Raw genomic sequence first — 21,357 nt, 5'->3', positions numbered from 1 at the left:
GTATGAGCTTATATTTTTATATAAAAAAAAACCATAATCATATCTTAAATTAATTCTTAAACCTCTGTCTTAGAAATATGTTCAAAAGTCTTCAATGTTCAACGTCTTTTACTTTATTTTTAATCGTATTATTATTTTTACAAATTATAAATTAATGCAATCGGAATTAATTGTACTTCAAATGTTAGATGTGATTGGAGTTTGACCATTTTGTGCACGTTTACGTTAAACTTTTAGAAAGAAATCTGTAAGCTTGATCGAAAATGTAGAGCGAAAGCCGTAATAGTTTATGAGTACGCATTAAACACAAACACAATACTTTCATTACAATGCCATTACCTTTGTAGCATTTTGTTAGGTAAAGATAAATAACTGACTCGTCACCGAAAGAGCGCCCGCGCCGCACACAAGTGACCGGGAGCGTGACGGCTTGACGAGTGACGGAGATTGATAGGTGACAGGATGCTTGGAAATGTAAGAAGTGACATTAATATACCACAAGATCTTTCCATAGTTACTTACTAATTAAAATTCAGGTCTGCAAACAAAATAAATGAAGTATAAATATTATATATACACCGACAACATTGCACTTTCCACGTCAATACTGTGTACAACAAAACATAATATTGTATCATGACACCTATAATCTAAGTAATAATATTGTAATTTCAAGTTGACGTTGCGATGAAGTATGTTTAATTTTATCTATCGTTCATTAAAAATAATATATAATAAGTTGTACATTCAGAGGCTGTTGGCTGGTAGCGATAAGCGCACACGTACAAGCAACACAACAAACACCTTGAAGTCTTATCAAAACAATGTACCGAAAACAATATTTTGCAGTTAGCCTTGAATTGACTTATTGATACTTGATAACTTGCAGGCAATTCGATCTTATTATGCCTAAAGCAAGATTAATGGTCATTTTTTTAACCTGTATAAATACCTATATCATAAAGTTGTATATAATTATTGGGCAAAAAAAATGTGATGAATATAGAGCATATTATATAAGTGCGAAAATTAATAAAATTCATCGCAGGGTATAAAAACGCACAAGGTAATTATGTTATCTTTGCAAAGAAAAAACAAACTTGATTAGTATTCATAATAAATAATTATACATTCGTCGTCGGACGTTAAATGTAACTAACTGTCAAGCGGTTTGTTTTGATAACCATTTAGTCAAGTCAAATGTTTATATTTACATGAACTGCTATTAATATGTGTATACAATCAACATACAATTTAGTACTAGTAAATGTTGAGGTATACGTTTGGTCAAAACAACAATTTTTAGGGTTCCATTCAAGGTTTAAAAAAGAACCTTAAGGTTCATCAATGGGTGATGATAATTACAAATTAAGTATATTTACTTTGCTAAAATATTTCAGATTCTATTCTTATGTAATGTAACTTTATTTTATACTAGTTTCCAGCCACGTGAGTGTGGGGGAGTTAAAATGTAGTACATTTTAACTAAATTATATCTGTTCTTGTACGAACTATTGAGACATGAATTACAAATGGTACCAAACAGTCTTTAACAGCGTATATCTGTCGATACGATGATATATAACATCTACATAAATCTCGATCTCGATATATAGCTTAATAACAGCAAATCCTATCACCTCCCTCCCACTCTAAATTACCTCCCGCCGTATAAAAGGACTCGCGCGCAACGTCGTGTTCCATATAATAATATATACGCACAGAATACGAACAAACCAACCTTATATAACGAACTGAAGTAAGATCAAAGATTTGTACTTGACATAAATTTACGAGGGAGTACTAACATATATCGTTTTTAAATTATAAGATAGTTTTTTCGTATGTTTGTAATATGTTTTCTACTGAGCGTGTAGTTCATAATAGCGATTATCTGATATATTTTTTTAATACCGTTGAAAATAAGTTAATCCAATCGGTATGTATCTTTTACTCCAAATTTTGTAGTCAATTTCGTCACCAGTCATGCATTTCATAACACGTAACTAAGGTTTAAAAAACGATCGAAGAAGATAAAAGCTATTTAGTTATTCAAAGAAAATGTAACAATTCATAAATGTCAATTTATAATTAAATGTTCAATTGATATTGTTTTTAGTATTAATATTATTGAACATAAATGTTTCATTTTGCTGGACGTATTAAAACTAGTGCGATAATTATGTTATATAACGTCGCAATACGCAAGCCAGTGTTTGTACTGAAATTACCTTCGTGGAATGTGGCATGGTTTGCTAGACCGTAGACGAAAGCGATCCGTCAATGTTATCATTATCAATCTGCAATGAGGTTATCCTGTAGCGTCGTTGCACGTTTTTAGCCACTGTCGGCGCAGATGTCGGTAGGGGTGGGGTGCAATGTTTTGGCCACCGAGCATCGCGCCGCCGCACTGGCCGCGGGCCGATCGATCGTGTTGCGTTGCGCTGTTCTATTATTTATTACCAAAAATATGGCGGCGTGGTGCGGCATGCGGTCGTCAACCTCGTTGTCCGCCACGCTATGGCGAGTAAACAACTCGGAATGCAGCGCGGGAAACTGGTACCTCCCTTCCCTACCTGCGGACTTCCACGGACGTCGCATGCCAGTCACTGCTACGAATCCTACTGTCTCGTTTCTACGTCATCATAGTACAACCTCTCTTTACTGATGTCTATTATAAGCTAATTTTTAAATGACGTTACGCTTGTTGGATTATCTTTACATATAAATAATTACTTTAAAACATAAGTAATTATAAGTAATAACTTATTGATTGTGACGTCTCAAATAATTTGGTAACCAACTTACCACATGATTAGGTAGAAAGCAGAAATTACCAATTCAATTATTATAAAAATATTATTGATTCAAATAATTTATAATACTAAATACATAAATAGGATACTAAAATTGACAGGATATAAATATATTTATAGTTTGTAATGTTTAATTTTTTTAAAGAATGTTAAAACAATTTCAAGAATTATATTTTTGTAAAATCATGACTAATCGAAATATCAAACTGTTAAATTTAAATGGATGAAATTGAAATAATGGAATAATCACCGCTTAAATTCAAAATAGTTTTGAACACTCCTTAGACTTGTCTTCGGCTATCTTAGTGACACCTTTCGTTTCAGTATTACCAAATGCAAATCCTTGACTTCTGCTCTTCAAAACATTGGGCACATTTTGATTTTTACTGACCAACGGTGATATGAAACTGAACATATTTGTTATTGGTTTCTAAAAAGGAGATATTAGTAAAGTTATTTAGTCCAAGTTGTCCCCCCTCGCGTTTTAGGGGATCGTCATAAGGTGTTAGGCATGAAAAAGTTGCCTATGTCCTTTTTTGGGGTTAAAGTTTGCGTCAAACCAAATATCATTAAATTTGCTTAAGTTCTTTGGCCGTGAATGAGTAACAGACAGGCAGAGTTAAGTACGCATTTACAATATATATAATAGGTCTTTAATTTTATTCTCATAATTGCAGCCACTTACTAAGTATATATATATTTATAACATACTCAATATAAATTTTCAATAAAAGTATTAAAGTTTGTTACGGCTAAATATGAATGATATGATATGAATATTTGAAATTGGAATACATTGTAATTCAACCCGGTCGAAGCGGGTATCAAAATTATTACAACAATTATGACACTATTATTATTTTTTATTGTTGCTTTTTATATACATATACAACCTTCACCAAGTGCAAGCACACGATTTAATAGTATAAAAAAGTTTAATAATATGAATTAAATTTGGAACATTACGTTTAGATTGGTTAGGTCGTTATCTAGGCAAGTTCAAAAACCTTATTGGATAATGCGACAATGCGTAGCATACCGTCATAATGACGTGAGTGTTTGTACACAGAACACGTAGGTTGTAGATAGATATAGTATGTTAGCGTAAACATACCACTGATTTCATATGCATATCTATATTGTATGGCATGTTATACAACGTGCGGCGCCACCGCGATCCGTTTGCCGCAAAGCCATCGTATAGATTTGCATAGGCTCGTGACCGAGTACCCGTTTTAGCTTTTTATACATAAAAGTTATTTACGAATATTGATAAACAATACAATAACCGAAAAATAATCTTCGTATAATATTACTTAACCCTTAATATTATTATAAATTTATGTTGAAAAAAAAAATTAAGTTTACGATTTCGGCAATTCTTTATTGAGTTCTTTTTAATAAACATAAATATGTACTTCCATATGTCACAGTAATGTAATAGTAGGGCTTTGTGAAAGCCCGTATCATGAGAACAATTATTGCTGTTAATATTGGATTAAAAAGTAAATGAGCCAGCGGAATTATAGACACAAAAAAAAACTCAAAACTTATGGGTGACGCATTCACGGTGTGAGGATTATTTTACGAATATTTTTCACAACATACAATGGTAGTGACTATGGGCGTATGGATCATATGCTCAAATGTCTGTGTTGCCTGCTTGCTTTTTAAATCGTAGGATATTATGATAATGTCGATTCCTAAAATGTTGATGTCATACTTGTTTTTGATAACAAAACGCTTATTTGTTGCCGATTATATATTGTCATAGCATAAATATTTGCGAATAAACTAAATTTGTTTTTGTTTTTTACCTATTAATGAATTTTTCACGCGAACCAGCCCACCGTAGATTTCAGGTTAATCGGATAATGTTTTTCCTAGTAAATATTTAGCCGTGGCCTAATGTCGTGGGAATGTTGTAAACTCCCACGTTCATAATCGAAGCCTTCATGCCGTCTCATCCATCTAACAATGAATTAAATCTAGCATCAACTATATGCAATAAAAACAAATATAATTCTATTTTTTTTTAATAATAATATATCATATTAATTTTAGTAATTTATCGCAAACCAATATATTCAACATTTTTTATGTCTTTTTATTTGATCAAATTATATTTAGAAGACAGAAATAAGATTATCTTGGCAATTAATCTACAATTACAAAACTGCTTAAGATGCGTATACTCTGGTATGACGTAAACTTCATCTATCACTAACCATATGAAATATTCCGTAAAAAGTATAGTTTGTGAATAAGGTTACAGTTACAGTTGGTGAATTTTTACTTTTTATATGATATTCATTTATTTTGTAGTAACCTTCATTAGCTCGGTCAAATTAATGTTACGATAACATCTTATCTCTTACTCGATGAGCTGATATTTAAAGTCAATGACTAGGAAACGATACCATAAAGACTATTTTTGCATTGAACTCTTATTTAAATTTACAAATTCGTAATTTGATACAATTTTAAAATAAATTAAGATTAATTTTTGCCTACAACAAAATTTCCGTACGCGTTACGGAAGTTTTTGCATCGTAACGCAACTAAAATGTGTATCTTTGCGAGAGATTCGCAGACCACTGCCATATGAGTATATGCAGTGGCTTACTATATAAACATGTAATAATGAATTGCTTTTGTTTAGTAACATAATATAATTGTTTCAGCTCGGGTCATGTGGAGGAGGGCGCGAGGGCACGGCGCAGCGTAATGCGGCGCGCGTGCGACTGGGTCGCATGGCCGGTGGTGGCGTGCGCACTGCTACTGGCTTGTGACTACACTAGCGCTGGTGATATGCTCGCACCTGGAAGTAAGAATATAATTACATCACTATAACTAAATAACCTTTTACGCAACAATTAGAACTCGAGATGAGTTTTAAGTTTTATAAACTAATTACATATTCAAGTCATTGTGCAATGAAAGCACAAGTATGTAGTAGAAAATATCCTTTATTTTTGTTAAAGACGAAATTGTGACAAAAACTTTAATTGACATAATAATTTGTGTTTTAGGCAGTATAAATAACTCCAAACGTAAAGAGAGGTCTGGAATGTTCATTTAATTAAAAACGGCGTGGGAGCGCTAATTACATTTTCAGACCAGACAATTTTGTCAAGTAGCTTCCTGTGCTCGATGGAAGTACGACAAGTATATTAAAAATGAATATTTTTTTTGTAATTAGCATAGTAGGTGTTTTGTATATATATTTGTAAAAAAATGACCAAATGAAAGAACACGTAGATTTTATGCGAGCCTGCACTGCACCACTGAATAGACATATGTTTATATGAACTCGTAATTTATCGTGTGCTCGACGGAGAAGCTAAAGGAGGATATGGGCTTCGTACCAATAGATGAAATCAACCCTACCCTCAGTACGTTATTTATAAATATTTATTTTTTTACCAAATGAATAGATTAGATACTTCCTTTTCAATCATCATTAGCTTTTCAATCATCAACTTCTAATATCATGCGAACGATGTCGTGGATAAGAGTGACAGCTAATATATACTGTAACATGACATGTTAAGCGAATAATTATTTAATCTTAAATTATTTATCTAGTAATTACTAGCAAGACAAGATAAGGGTGACTTCTGTTTTGCGTAATGGTTTTATCACCGTTGGTATTCTTGGGGATAAAAATCGAAATGCATATTAGTGTCAGTGAGAACCGCGAACTGATATTTGACTTATTAAAAATGTAGAAACTGAAAATGATTTCTAGTATAAATGTACACCTGATCAGTGAAAATGTTCGTAATCTTTAATATAAATTTGGCTCATTATTTTTCTAAAACCATATCGACTAGAATATTATTGAAAATAATTCTGGATTTGGAGAGTGGAGAAAATTTTCAAAAGAGACATAAAATGAACCGAAGCCATCTGCTTTTTTACACGTTTTAAAACAAACTTTTTCAAGTTGACGTATGACGACTTGTATGGATATCAAAATGTTCGGTGGTGTTAGATATAACCCGTATAACAAAAGAATACACGATTTTTATTGTGATAAATTAAAATTTTAGTAAAAAAGACTTGGCCAATCAGTTCATAAATGCCGGAGTACACATGAAAAAAAATACAACCGAAATGATAACTTCCTTCTCTTTTTGAAGCCGGTTAAACATGACGAGTTTCTAAATAAGAAATATTAGTCTCAGCTTAAATTGTATAATAGTAATTGCATAATTCTGCTTTTGTTTCAAAATAAATGTTTCGCGTCATAAACAAATTTGGCAAAAAAAAAATCAAACGTGCTCAGTAAAGACACGTGATTAGTTTTTGCGCTTTATCTTTAAGTAAAACCGGATAAACGATAACGACCTTGTTTCATAAATTGTTTCACATAAACAACTTCTAAGATCCGATGAATATGATTATTATTTAATATTGCATAATTAGATTATACATGTATGCAACATTTGAAGTATTATAAAAACAAATAACTTATATTTTTGGTATTTGTTATTAATTTGCATATTCCTGTATTGTAACTCTTTCGACCGTATTACGGTTGCGTTTTTTAAATCATTATAGTACGCAAGCTATGGGAATACTTTCTCAGTGTCGTTAGGGTACCACAGGGCTCACATCTTGGCCTGATCATAATCAATGTGTTTATTAACGACGTAGCAAAATGTATCTTTTCTTCTAAATATCTCTTATACGCAGATGACGTAATAATGTAGTCTATCTAAATCGATGAAGATCTGAATGATTTACAGGAATACACTGATAGATTTACGAGTTGGTGTGAGATAATTGCAACGTCGCGTGTCATTATCTCCAATTCACTCAGAATAAAACTGACCTTCCACTTCCACTAAAATCAGAAAATTCAACACGCTTATCCTTCCTATCTATGAATGCAACCGTATTATTCGGAACCCCCATTATAATGTATTCTCTAAACGCAGAAACTGGAAAGTATTTTCTTTACCACTGTCATACGGCGAACCTAAATAATTTTTAGCTACTGCGATAGGCTTCAGAGCTAGAAGATGTACACTTCCCAAAAAATAAATTACCGACATGTTAATATTGTATAAAATACACGGAACATATGGTCTTACTTATTTGTTTCAAAATAACTTAAACGTTCCTCCTCGTTAAGGTCATATCAAGGATCCGTAGACAATTTTATAATATACTTTCGAATCGACACGCTGTCTTAGATAATGTACATACTATTTAAGTTTAAGATATGTCTCACTTTGTTTTTCAATATATAATATTTATTTTCGCTAAATTTTAATAATGATTTCAATTTTTTATTCGGTTTATTATTACTTAATACCACACTTGCATAACAATGTCATTAAAATCATTAAACTCTATTTAGGCAATATTTAATGAATTTGATCTACCATATACGTGTGAATGTGGTCTACCATAAATTTAAAACATTGCACTATGGAATGCACTCGTAATGTTGATCATTTGTCAGAGACCCTTAATAAATAAATTATTTCTAAAGTATTATAGAATGCATATTATTGTCAATACATACACAATCTGTTTAGTAGAATAGAAAGAAGAGATTTGTTCAGTAGACTTTAACTTTTAGTAGGGTCTTAAAGATAACATAGGAAAAAAGTGTAAATAACCAATTACAAGAAATAGTTAACCATTAGGATAGGTACCACCCAACGCATAAGTAATTAATATAATATTTATACCGCTAAGAATCGAAACTTCGTCTCATTTTGTTCCGGTCCCGGATATGTATAATTTATTAGGTATACTATCATTTAAAACTCATTTCTCATAAGTACCAATACGATTTACCGATACTTACTTTTCACTGACGAAATGTAGAATGTAATATTTTTTGTTATTTTTATGTACTTAGAGATAATTAATATTACTATCAAAGTAGCTGTTAAAATTATATAGATTTGAATGGTCATTGTACCTATCAAGGGCACAGGTTTCGGAGCGTGGCGGCCGGGGCCGGGGCCGCAATCTGGTTACCGGCGAATAATGTAAACAACCGACCGAGTTGCGGCGCGCCGTTAACACTCCGGATATTCGCAAAAACTTCCGCGGCCATTGATCCTAGCCATCGTGGGCCACTCGTGGGTCGCTAATTTTTTATTATTTTTTATTTGGCCGTGTGCTATTGAACTCGATGCGTCGTGCTGCGGCGTGCTCAGTATCAAGCCGCCTTTTAATCCGTCAGATAACGACTCGACTTGAATACTCGATGTGTTGTTTGTTTGTAATTCCGCTCCGCTCGACGCCGACGAGCTGAGGCCTCGTTTAGGAGGCGCCCCGCGTTATCTTGCGAACAGAGCCGAAATTCATTCGAGCGTGTAATATGTGCGCCGCCCGCCGCCCGCGCACTTCGCCGATATCGAACTCCACGACGTAAGAACATGCCTCTTCAACGACATTCCTTGTAATTGTTTGTTTTATATTACTTATTTTGGCATTTGTTTTTATCCAAGTGATAACGGGTAATTGTAAAATATTAAAACATGTAACGTATTTCAAAATGTTTTGATATTTATCAAAAAATATTTAAATGCGTTACATTTAATATTATAATATTTAATTAAATATATATAGTATAAAGTGCAACGAAATTAATGTTATTACCTAAAGTTAATCGTACAACCAACTCATATTATTTAGTAGAAAATATTCAAGCTACTTCTTTTCCTAATATTAAAAGCGGATACAGCTCGACCCACTTTCTCACCATTCATAAAAATATTTTACTATTCATTGTTGAACTTTGAGCTAGCCGGTAACTATTTCAGTATATTTTTCCCACGATAGTAAAGGTATTTGCGATCAAGTCGCTCCGAGGTGAGTCTTTTTAACGCGACGCTATAATAAGGTTGCCAAGCATTCTTTATAATAAACGTATCCTTTTATCTTTACCCTGCCGTTTATATGAAAATATTTATTTTTAATTACGATCCTAGTTCTCCTACACTTTTAAGAACTTGAAAGGAAGTGAAAGTATTGACGGTGAACCATAACGAAAAATGACACACTAGTATAAAATTCCAACTAATGTGTTCTATGTGAAACAATGTCAATGAAAATAAAAAAAATAAAAATAACACTTTAAAAGAAAAACTAGTTATTATTTTGACGGATGAGTTACGTTATTATTTTTAATATGATAATAATATGCGGCCTGATGTGGGAATTTATAAATACTTAGCAACACGAAAGTTGCCATCGATCACTCTATGTAACGTCACGACCATGGTGTCGGTACGCACGTGTGATGTTGTGCCTCGCTAATACTTTACGTCATTTCACAACGTCACGTAAAATTTTGCCTATCCTTATAAAGATTTATATTTTAAACAAACACTATCAAGCGCTGTTAAATATAATATGAAAAGCTTAGAGATAAAGCAATCCCTATATCGTAACAGTAATTTCGAAGAAATGCCTCCTGGAGCGTGTTGCTGTATGAGCGCTAATTTATATAATAAAACTATATAATAACATGTGTATTAAATAGTTTAAATAAACAGTGATTTATTAACAGAACAAGCACCAATACGATATTATATGACTAGGCTCAAAAGCAAAGCAAGTATCAAGTATTCGGTATTCCTCGCTAAAGTGACTGAAACTTCGCATGTGATGGAAAATTACAATGACGCGTTGGTTATACTACAAAAGTACTAAATATTTGTCTGTATTTTTATGTTTTTTTTTAATATTCCTATCATGTAAATTATTTACATCATTTAAAACTATGAATCATTATTGTCATATGATATTTTATATTTTTAGTCGAAACTCTTGCTGTTATAGTTAGATTGAGAATTATTTATATAAAATATTTTTTTTATTAAAATGATAATAATATTAATTATTATTAAGACTTGATTTATTTGTACCTTTATTTTTTTACAAAATCATTGGAAAAATTCGTCGGACGAAAGAGCAGTACGACATTATATTGTGATTGATTCGATTATGAGTATTTTGTTCGAATAGAAGTTAATTTCATTTAATAGGTATATGTATAATAAAATTCTGGCTGCTTTCGTTCACGGCGGCAAACTGCGCAGGACATATTTCTTATACCTACTTAAGCACAGTTGTGTGCATACACATGACATATGCACTTTAATCTCCCTCACATCTTACTTAGACCATCCCATTGAACGGCAAATTCGACGCCGGCGAAAAGAGCTCAGGTGGAGTACCAGCGCAAGCGGCATTAAGTGCTTTGTGAGGCACGGGAGCGTAAACATTAATAATTTCCAAACTCCAGGCTGATACTGGGAATTATTCACAAAAAACATCATGTTATTGGCACAATTTCACCCTAGGACTTGTAATCTGCAGTCTTATAAACTAGGCTAGACCAACAAAGCAGTTTACTTACTGATGGTTAAGTTTATACATATATATATATGTATGTATGCAAATACCTTCTCCTCAAACGGGTATATAACGGATATAAAAAAACCATGCATATTATAATATAATCGGGCTCTTTATATGAAGCATCACTAAGAAAGTATGTTTTGTACCACTTGAAAAGGAAAATGGGGGTAAGTTTGTTATTAGGTTTTGACTTACATGAAATGTGAAAACATGTTTTTTTATGCAGTCGAAATCGGAAACAGAACAATTATATATATCCATATATAGGTATATTATTAAATTAAGTAGGTATGCAAAACTTGAAAGACGTTTTATAAGGCAGTTCATAAGTTTTATAGGAATCTAAATATTTATTTCGAGAGATGACAGTGTTTTTTTTTTAAATAAACGTCCGTGAAAACTGCGAAGGTCAGTGGCATTGCGCCGCGCTTCACTAAAAAATGGAAACAAGGAAAACATTTTATTTCTTGTGTATAAATTTTAGGTTTCTACGAAAATTATTTTTCCGCTCATTTTATTTATTATTTTTTAGTAATTTATTGTATCTACAAGAACATGAAATTCGCTAGCCTTTAAGCGGGTGAAACTGCGAGGCACAGCTAGTTTTATAATAATATACATATATATATAATATATATATATTTATAATAATATACGTATACAATACATACATATATACTTAAACCTCAGCAATGCGTTGCATCTTCTGGTATAAGTTGTATGTATATTGGCTTAGCAGTTTTTTCAGTTAGGCATTATACAGCAGTGTATGGTAATATGAAAAGCTTTATTTATTTATTGGAAATACAAATTCAACAGATTCACAAACACAATGTAATAAAAAATACACGGACTGATACACCACTACACGTATTTACAACACTATTAAATTACAGTAAAAAAGTAATACATTCTTAAATTAAACAATAAAATTTTAAACTAACATGAATATACAAAAAGATAACGGCTTAAAGTTTTATAAAACAAACACAACAGATGTAATCCTCTAAAAATAAAAATACAACAAAAACAACAACAATAATAATGACTAAAATTTTGTGTTATTAAAATGTAACTTGATGGTTTTTTTATAAATTTGAGTTTGATTTGAACAACTTCTCCACAAATGGTGATGTACGTGATAATGTTCTCATAAAATAATGAAAATTGACATTTTGATTTATTTTTTAATGTAAATATTTTACATTTACAATATAGATTGGCTAACTAACATAATTTATTATTATAATTTATAGCGTAATTTAAATGATAATTAATAAGCAGTAAGTACTTAATAATGAGATTGTAGAAGTACAATGAAAGGTTCCCATATGCACTATGTGACGATTTGAAACTTTGAAATTTAAAAAGTTGTCTTAATTTATTTAAAATTGCCTAATGTAATATTATGATGAGCATTATGTATTTAGTTTTGAAATAAATTGTTCAGCAGCTTATGCCAAAACTTGTTCAGTAATATAACCGGTGCTGGAGGACTATTAAATACACGACATATATGCTATTAAATGCATTACAGTTCATATTAAGGTTTTACGTACATATCATATTCTCCCTTATCTTCAAGATTAGTCGGGAGTCAGAAATATTTAGTGACACGCAAAACGTTATCTTTAATGCTAGTCGGCTACATCGCGTGTTACAGTATAGTGAGTGCTACCAGCTGTCGGGGTCGATGACCGCGACCGAGACAACCCCATCTACGACCCCCGGTATCAACACTCGCCATGAATTAAACTTCCGTTGGAAAGCTAACTGCGCACTTTGTAACGAGATACCCCTTACAACGATTGCTTATTATTAAATACATAATTGAAATCAATATATAACCGAAATAACCGTTATTATGTGATAAGTTAATGAAAAGTAACAAAAAGTAAGTATATTTATAAGATGCACAGCTTAACATACAGTAATAACAGTACATGTTACTTTATCTTACTTTATATTTCATTCATAAATAAGTACGAATAACGACGTATACGTTTACATCATACAAATCAAAGTCGATTCCCGACGTCTTCAGGCTTACTTCTTTTAAACTGCGCAACGGATTTTTATGCGGTTTCCATCGATCAATAAACAGGCTGATCCAAGAGGAAGCTTAATACGTATAAAATATCATATTAAAGTACAGAAAAGCCGAGAATTTCGACAAGCCGGAAAAAAACAATCGTTTTTCTTTTTATGTATGTTTGTCTGCAATCGAAAAGCTGTATTTAGACCCTTCCTGTACCCGTGTTAAGCCGAGACGAGTAGCTACTAAAAAGTAAAAATAATATTAATTCTTCCGTTAGAATCTGGGGGTACCGTCTTTATAAGCTTGAAATTAGTGACAATAGCTGTTTTAGCGTATGTTCCTTTGACAGAAAATCAAACTTTTCATTTTTTATAATTTTCATTTTATGAAAAGACACAGAATTTGTTTGTTACATTTAAATTCATGTTAAATCCTCATAATATATTATACAAATTCATCACTCTGCTGTTATTTAATTTTAAAATTAGAGAAGTTCTTCTATACTTTTCACTTTTACTTTGAATGTAACATCACTATTTATATTCATAGAGTGAATCTTACGACATTATTACTTATTTTAAATAAGTTTTTCTCATTTTACAAATAAAAATATGTTAGCATTGACTGTTTTCGCATTAACAAAAAAATAACCTTCGTTTAAATAGAACCGTTTTTAAGAACATTGACCGCACGTTTGTGAGCGAATCATTTTTATTTTTAAGTGTAAATGGAATCATTTGTTTTATATATATAATATATATATAATATTAAAACCATCATTTGTTTTTTATATATAATATATATATAAAACAAATGATGGTTTTAATATATATATGTAAGAGGAGGTAGAAATTTGATTGTAATCCTAAGATTACGGGTGAAAATCGAGACTCATCCAAGTGTCACTAAATTTTTATGTGCGTAATAATTAATTTCGTGGTCGGCTGTAAACGAAGGAAGCTTTTGCCCAAAAGTGAGATATTTATGTATTATATTAATTAACTATATCTGTTGTAATGTAAACGTCAAGAATAAATATATCATTAATGGAATAAAGAATACAGTCTATAAACATTTAATGAATAGAGAAGAAATAAGTACATGAGAATGTATATTGCAAGTCGTTCCATAGAGCTGTTCAGAACAACCAACTCAATACTCACCGCAGATCACGATTGTGAAATGTGTATGAAAACTTGACTATGGCTTGAATAGCTTATTAACCTAAGTCGGTTTCAATATTTCACATGTGATATAAGAAAAAAAACTCTCTTCTTTCTTTTTTAATGGAATAAGTATGCAAACGGAAAATAGGGCCTGATGCTAAGTGGCCTTCGTAAGAAATATCAGTCATTCCTTATATCGCCAATGCGCTATCAACCTTGGGAACTAAGATGTTATATCCTTCCACCAAATCAGCCATAAAGCCAGTAATCAGATTGCTGGTATACAATAATGCTGTCTTAAATGATCATACGTAATCCTTAATCATTAGTAAAAGTTGTTATTTAAAAAAATATATCGAATTTAAATTGTGATCGATCGATGTCTTCTTATTATATATAATTATTAAATATAATTTAAATACAATAAATTAAGTCACTTCGTCTTTACCTGTAATTATATTAAAAAATATATTAAATAATAAAAACAAACAATACATATATCTATAGACGGTACCATGAATAAACGTTTATAATAATTGTCAATAAAATATTTTTACTTCAATTACAGTTTTGTGTTATATATTTAAATACACAAGTGAAAACTATTTGGAGTCAATTTAAACAATTAATATTATATATTTAAATAATGTATCTAAGTACTTCGTTAGAATAGTTTTTGTATACACTAATAACATTTTTAGCTATAATCAATAATGTCTTACTAAACTGTATCAATTTATTATTAAATAGTAATTTTTTTATGTGTCCTATACAAAATCTGTTTATTTAAACAGATATAACTTGAATGTATAATACAATAGATATTTGAACTAAGACTATGACCATTATTACGATAAACTAACATAATAAATTACATAAAGAAATTGAAAGTCTATGCGTGTTGTAAAACATATTATTATCATTCGTTGAGCGTTAGTAACAAGTGGAACAATTTATAAAATTTTCCACAACATGTGCTCTAAAAAGGTCAGTCCTTCTCCTTTATTTAAAAATATAAAAAAGTAATTTCTTATCATGTAAGATAATAACAGGAGGGTGCGAACATACCGCACACGCAACGGGTGGTGTCGCGACGGGTTGCCGCCTTTCAACGACCTAAATGTTGTTTTATAAAGGTCTACAATTATACGTAATTTGATATCGACCAAGTAGAAAACCAAGATATACATAATAACAAATGATAGAACATGTGTTATTGAGCAAAGATCTCGGGTTAAAATGTATAAGAATCTCTGACTTTTCATGTGCTTAATTTATTTACAATTTGTCTCGTCCTTGGTCGGTGATGAAGGTAACTATCACGAGGAAAGCTGTGTCGGTAAAGTTGTGTACCAATTCAATTTCACACAATAGAGCGAAGAGGTGTAATGTGGTTCAGAATAAACCTTCCTAATAACCTATTGAAGGTAACAATAAAGAAGAACAATGTACCCTGTATGATATTTAAATTAATTTTGAGAATTTTTAAACATTTAAATACCAGATAGACTTAGTTAATTATTGTCACCTTTTGTTTTCTGTTTACAGCAGATTATAGCACTATTCGCGTAACATTGCCAACGGCCAATTATTTCGCTTGCCAAAAATACTTAGAACTTTTGTCGAGTCTATTTAAATTGTTTTCATTTATTATGACTTGTTCTTATTTACTTAAAAGGTTTTTCATATATTTTACTAATTACTTTTTAATTGTATATAAATACAAGATAATAAAATAAATAAACAGATATGTTAGGTACAGTTATATAGTCTGTAATCGGTATGGATGACGTATTCTATATAGATTCAAGCTGCAAATCGTCGTAATACTTTCTATACAAATTAATAATAAAGGATGTGGTGACAGGATGACTGTTTCTTTTTTCATCCAGAGAATCGGAATTGATATTCACTCCGCGAGATCATTACTTGCACAGTATATGTGTAAAGTTGGAAAGAATTCTAAATAAAATGATTATAAATTAGCTAATGTTATTTTCTTCTGATCTTAAATGATGTGTGCAGTTAAATACTACGTTTTTTTAAATATTTTCCAATAGCGCATTCTTAAAGACATTTCACTGACACGAGGCAGGGAGTGAAGCTAATAAATTTATTGTACCAGGCAAAGCTAATATTTTTATTTTAAGAAACAAGCTGAGTAATGTATGTGAAGATTGAACGGTCGTTTATCTTCAAATTTATATATATTTGCGGCCACGTACCGAAATACAAGAATATTTTAATCATTCATTGGAACTTCAATATAAGCAGTAAATTAAAGTCACGTATTTCTTGTGATTGACACGCGAAAAATATTTTCATTTATATTGTTATTGATAAAATGATAACACGCTCAAAGAAGTTGCGTAGGTTGCCCAATTCCAAAAAGAGATAAGGGTGTATCGTAACAAACAACTGATAAAACCGATGGCGCCGAGATATGAGATATCAGCTACATCACTATTTTTATTAAATTCTATAATTGCAACTCTTACTCACATGATTCAATTCAAAATAACAAGAAATCTATGACTTAAAATAATAATAGTTACTCACTTTAACAAAACTATAAAGTAGGTTATAACTTCTAACCTTAAAGTTTAACATTTAAAATAGTCTATAGAGCCTGAAGTTATTAATTAATATTATGATTCCATTAATCATTGTATAAATAATAAGCTTGTTTATATAATAAATTAATTTGTTTCTAACGACATAAACGTCTACCGAAGTCGATACGCGTGCCTAATGACTTTCCTAACCTCTACAATTGTTGCGATAACTTGACTTGCATTTAACATAGTAAATACTGAATACTTATTATAAATAGATTTGTAATTAGTAGTCGCGGATAGCTAGATAGTGACTAAGCATGTGATGTGCGTAATCGTAGTTGACATAATATTATTGACTTTGCTCTATCTAGAGTCTCGGTAGATGAAGTCATGCCTTTTCTAGTCAATGTTCTAATAGTCTACTTGATCTGTAATTTGAGCTAAATTTCGAATATACTATGTATTTATTTTTAACTCGTATCCTTTACATTTACGATTTACAATAATAAAAAATAGTAAATACTTCCGGTTTTCAACGAGACAAATCGTCTTTTAAAAACAATTTATTTTTCAACCTCTATTTGACATTTACGAGCTCCAGTGATCGGTCGCGGTTCATAAAAAAATAATATTGTAAAAGACGCGATCGACAAGATTCGCGACGTTATAGATAGAGCGAGAAGCGACCGTGACCTACCGCACGCGGCCGGTGGGCTCCACGCACCGTCGGCGCGATAAGCGATCGCTCGATGGATATAAACACAGCCGTAACAAACGGCGCGGCCAACTATCATCATCAATGTACTAATCTCATGTTACCGAGATAATACTCTCCTTGCAGCGCATCACGAACCTTCAATGTTTTCGACGAACTTTTTACCATAAATTATTTGAATGCGTTTTGTTATGAATTAATACTTTGTTAAATTTTAAGATATAACCTTTTTTTAATAATTAAATGGAATATTTCTGGAAAATACTAATGAATAGCATAGCAAAGTTATACACATATGTATATGTATATAATATACTGTTATAAAAATACAACTTTTGACCCTACTGAGAATGTAAACAACATAACGGTAAATGTCTAATTAAAAAATCTACAGTTGTACAAATTGCAAAAAAGCGCCGAACTGTCGGTGGATCAATGATCTGGAAGAAGACACCTACTGCGTATGGACGGACTCAGGACTCCGTGTTATCATGTAAATACCTACCTTACATGATAACATGCACAGCCTAGTTAGTCCTGTGCCTAACATTTTTCCGGTCATGTCGTATTTCCGTCCTATCAGATTATTAGAGTGAGAGAATAGTGCTGTCTGTGTTTGCGCACACGCTTGTGCACTATAAAGCTTCCTACGCAATTGACTAGTCACTATAGAGAACTCCCTTAACTGAAATCGCTAAAGAGGTCATCTTCACTGCTAACTTTCCAATTACTTAGCTTTATTGTTCTTTGAAACAAACATTTTAAAATACGAACCTTGTGTCTCCACTACACATGTACTTATTTACGTTAAGTACGTAACATACATAAAATTATTAAAATATAATCCTTCGCATGAAAAAAATTTTTTTTTAATAATCATTACATTATTTTTTTTAAAAAAAGGCTGGAAACCTCATCCGAATATAAAAGGAAACGTATTGTAACTTACTTCATATTTATTTATTAGTTTTATTTAATTATAAAATATTTAAATAAACATTTAATATCGATATTTCACATATGGCGTCCCGTCACTGACCTACTCTCTTTGTCAATCATATTATTTGTTCTGAGGTTTGCAAGTTCAGGTATCTGATTTGCGTTTGTTAATTCATTCGTTAATGGGACATTTATGAGGTGTAAAATATAAGGAAAGTTATGACAGAGCAAAAAGGAATAATGATATTTGTAATAATCTCAAACGGACATAGATATTACTGTAACAAAGTGTTGCATGTATTATATATTTTGATTTATTACTAACGATGTAAAGATGTCACTGATCTACTACATATTCGTATAATTTTCTACTGAAAAATAAATGATTTAATTTTATATAAAACACTAATAACGTACATTTGATACATGATTCAGCAGCTACTGTATAGTTTAGGAAGTAATATATTGCATCGAGATTTAATCTAAATGAATTTAAACTTTGGACCGTGGGAGTAAGTAGCGCGGTGATCGGCTGGAAATTAGATCACGAGTTTCTGGTAGACACTATCTTCTGAACATAAAATCTGTTATAAACATCAAATACATTTATTGATTCAAAATATATACCCGAATTATTTAAAAAAAAAATTGCTTAGGAAATTTGTTTTGTTTTGACTAAATTATCTTAAAGCATAATAGTCGAAAGTAGTGTCGATGTATGCTTTAAGATAATAGCTCTATATTAAATTAAACGAAATTTTATAAATTTCGTTTATAAGAGCTATTAAGCAATATTAATTTATTAGTATTGTGTGTAAAAATAAATAAATAAATAGTTATTATACTTATCATCGATATTTCTTGAACTAATTTAATGTTTTTGGACGTTTAGATACGTATATATATATTAAATATTTAATATGTATCCTATTTATCTTAGCGATATTGTTTACATTTCTAATTACATGCTACGAAAGAAATAGACGGTCAAGCGGCTCGCGGGTAAATTTATTTCGACCTATTTTCAAAACAATCATGAGAAATGGGTCACGGGGATGCTTATGGCTCGGCGAAGATGTGTAACAAAACAAGTTATCTATCGAATGTGGTGGAAATACTTTGCAAACGCAACGAAAAGCAAAACTAAAACAAATAAAGTTTTAATATTATGTTTACGTTCAAGTAATATCCATGTGACAAGTTCCACGAATCAAATTTTTGTTTCAGTTAAAAAATATTATGAACTAGAAATAATAAAAACAGGGTAATATTTCGTTATTTTTTATTAATATTACAAAAAATTAAGGTATGTGATGTTTATAAATTACTTTCTCTGTAAAATGTGCTAACCATTGGTAGCTACTTTTAAATTATAACACGTTTATCTCAGGGTCTACAGTCGGATTTGAAAATTTATTTTGCATCGGATATCCCATTTATAGAGAAAGTTTAGTCAGTCGTTTAGCTATGACCCACGGTAGATGAGTAATAAAGTTTACAGCTAGTGAATCCGCGCGGAGCAGCTAGTTCTATTGTAAAAATTCAAAAGGGCTTGCCTGACTTAATAAAAGATTGTATATAATTTAAGACAATAAACGTTAACGCTTAAAATATGTAAGTATGCAATTAATTAACAAAATGGTGACTCAATTGAGGCTTTTAGCTTGACTTATTTAATTTTTGGAATCAATACGATTGCCTCTACTTAATTTCGATTAGTGTGTCAGTACTAAGTAAAGGTGATATCGACAGGACCCCCACCACGGGCCTCTTGCCCGTATACCTACGCGCAGTTATTAGCGATGCGATTGCTAAAATTGCCTCACATTACACTCTACCTGAGCGCATGCGCGAAGTTCGCTCCACTTTGTTTTTGCGTTCAATGTCAGTGTATCGGCTAATTTTATCACGATTCGCATACGCTACGTAACTATCTCGCTTGATGGGGCCAAAAGTCTGTTTGTTTTGATTTCTCCCGGTCCATATTGTAAGTAATATAAAACAAGGACAAACGTATGATGATTACCAGCGAAGATAAATTACCGTTTCCAAGAATATATTATTTTAAATTCAAGATAAGAAAACATTAAATCACCATGTTTTTATTATTTTCGATTTAGATTTACACATCGAATCGGAAAATGTTGCGTAATCTATAAGTTTAATTCAAATCCAATTACAATAACGTTGAATTTATTACAAAGCAATGAAAAGCTGAAATGATTGGTTATAAATAAAGGTCACAGAGAGCAAAAAAATGTAGAGTAACGGCGTAATACTTGGACAAGAGGTGAACGTGCGGGCATCCGCGTGACGACTCAACAAACAAACGTTTTTCGGAGCTATTTCCGCAACAAGTGTTGTTTTGCAAAGAGAGGCCAAAGCGGGCGAGCGGCGATCGTGCGTCGCGCAGCGCGCTTCATGCCTCCGCCGACATCAGCGCAAGCCGCACAATTTCGGTTTCATCTTTACACAGAAACCACATTTAAACTTACATAGTTTCATATAATATTCCATCGACTACGAGTTACACAAAATTCTACGTACTTCTATAGAGTTATATATTGATATATTTTAATGACAGCGACAACGTTCTATATAAATATATAGAACAAAAATAACAATATATAGTTAAAATAATAATTTATAGTTTAGTTAATGCGTGTTAACTAAACGTCTGCAAACAATTTAATTCGTCCATTTAAAAGAAAAAGTTTTTATTATTTAT

General features: G+C 31.4%; 1 protein-coding gene across 1 annotated transcript in view; it reads left to right on the top strand.

Moving 5' to 3' along the window:
* LOC125066782 (insulin receptor-like) overlaps window positions 1-21,357 on the top strand; it is a 63,199-nt gene that overhangs the window by 931 nt on the left and 40,911 nt on the right. Inside the window, exon 2 of the mRNA XM_047675052.1 lies at window positions 5,501-5,643. Coding sequence (XP_047531008.1) covers window positions 5,544-5,643 — 100 coding nt within the window. The 5' untranslated portion in view covers window positions 5,501-5,543. The remainder of the gene's footprint in view (window positions 1-5,500; window positions 5,644-21,357) is intronic.

This window comes from Vanessa atalanta, chromosome 1 (assembly GCF_905147765.1).
Source record: "Vanessa atalanta chromosome 1, ilVanAtal1.2, whole genome shotgun sequence".
Taxonomy (NCBI): domain Eukaryota; kingdom Metazoa; phylum Arthropoda; class Insecta; order Lepidoptera; family Nymphalidae; genus Vanessa; species Vanessa atalanta.
This window is presented reverse-complemented; position numbering and strand designations above follow the sequence as displayed.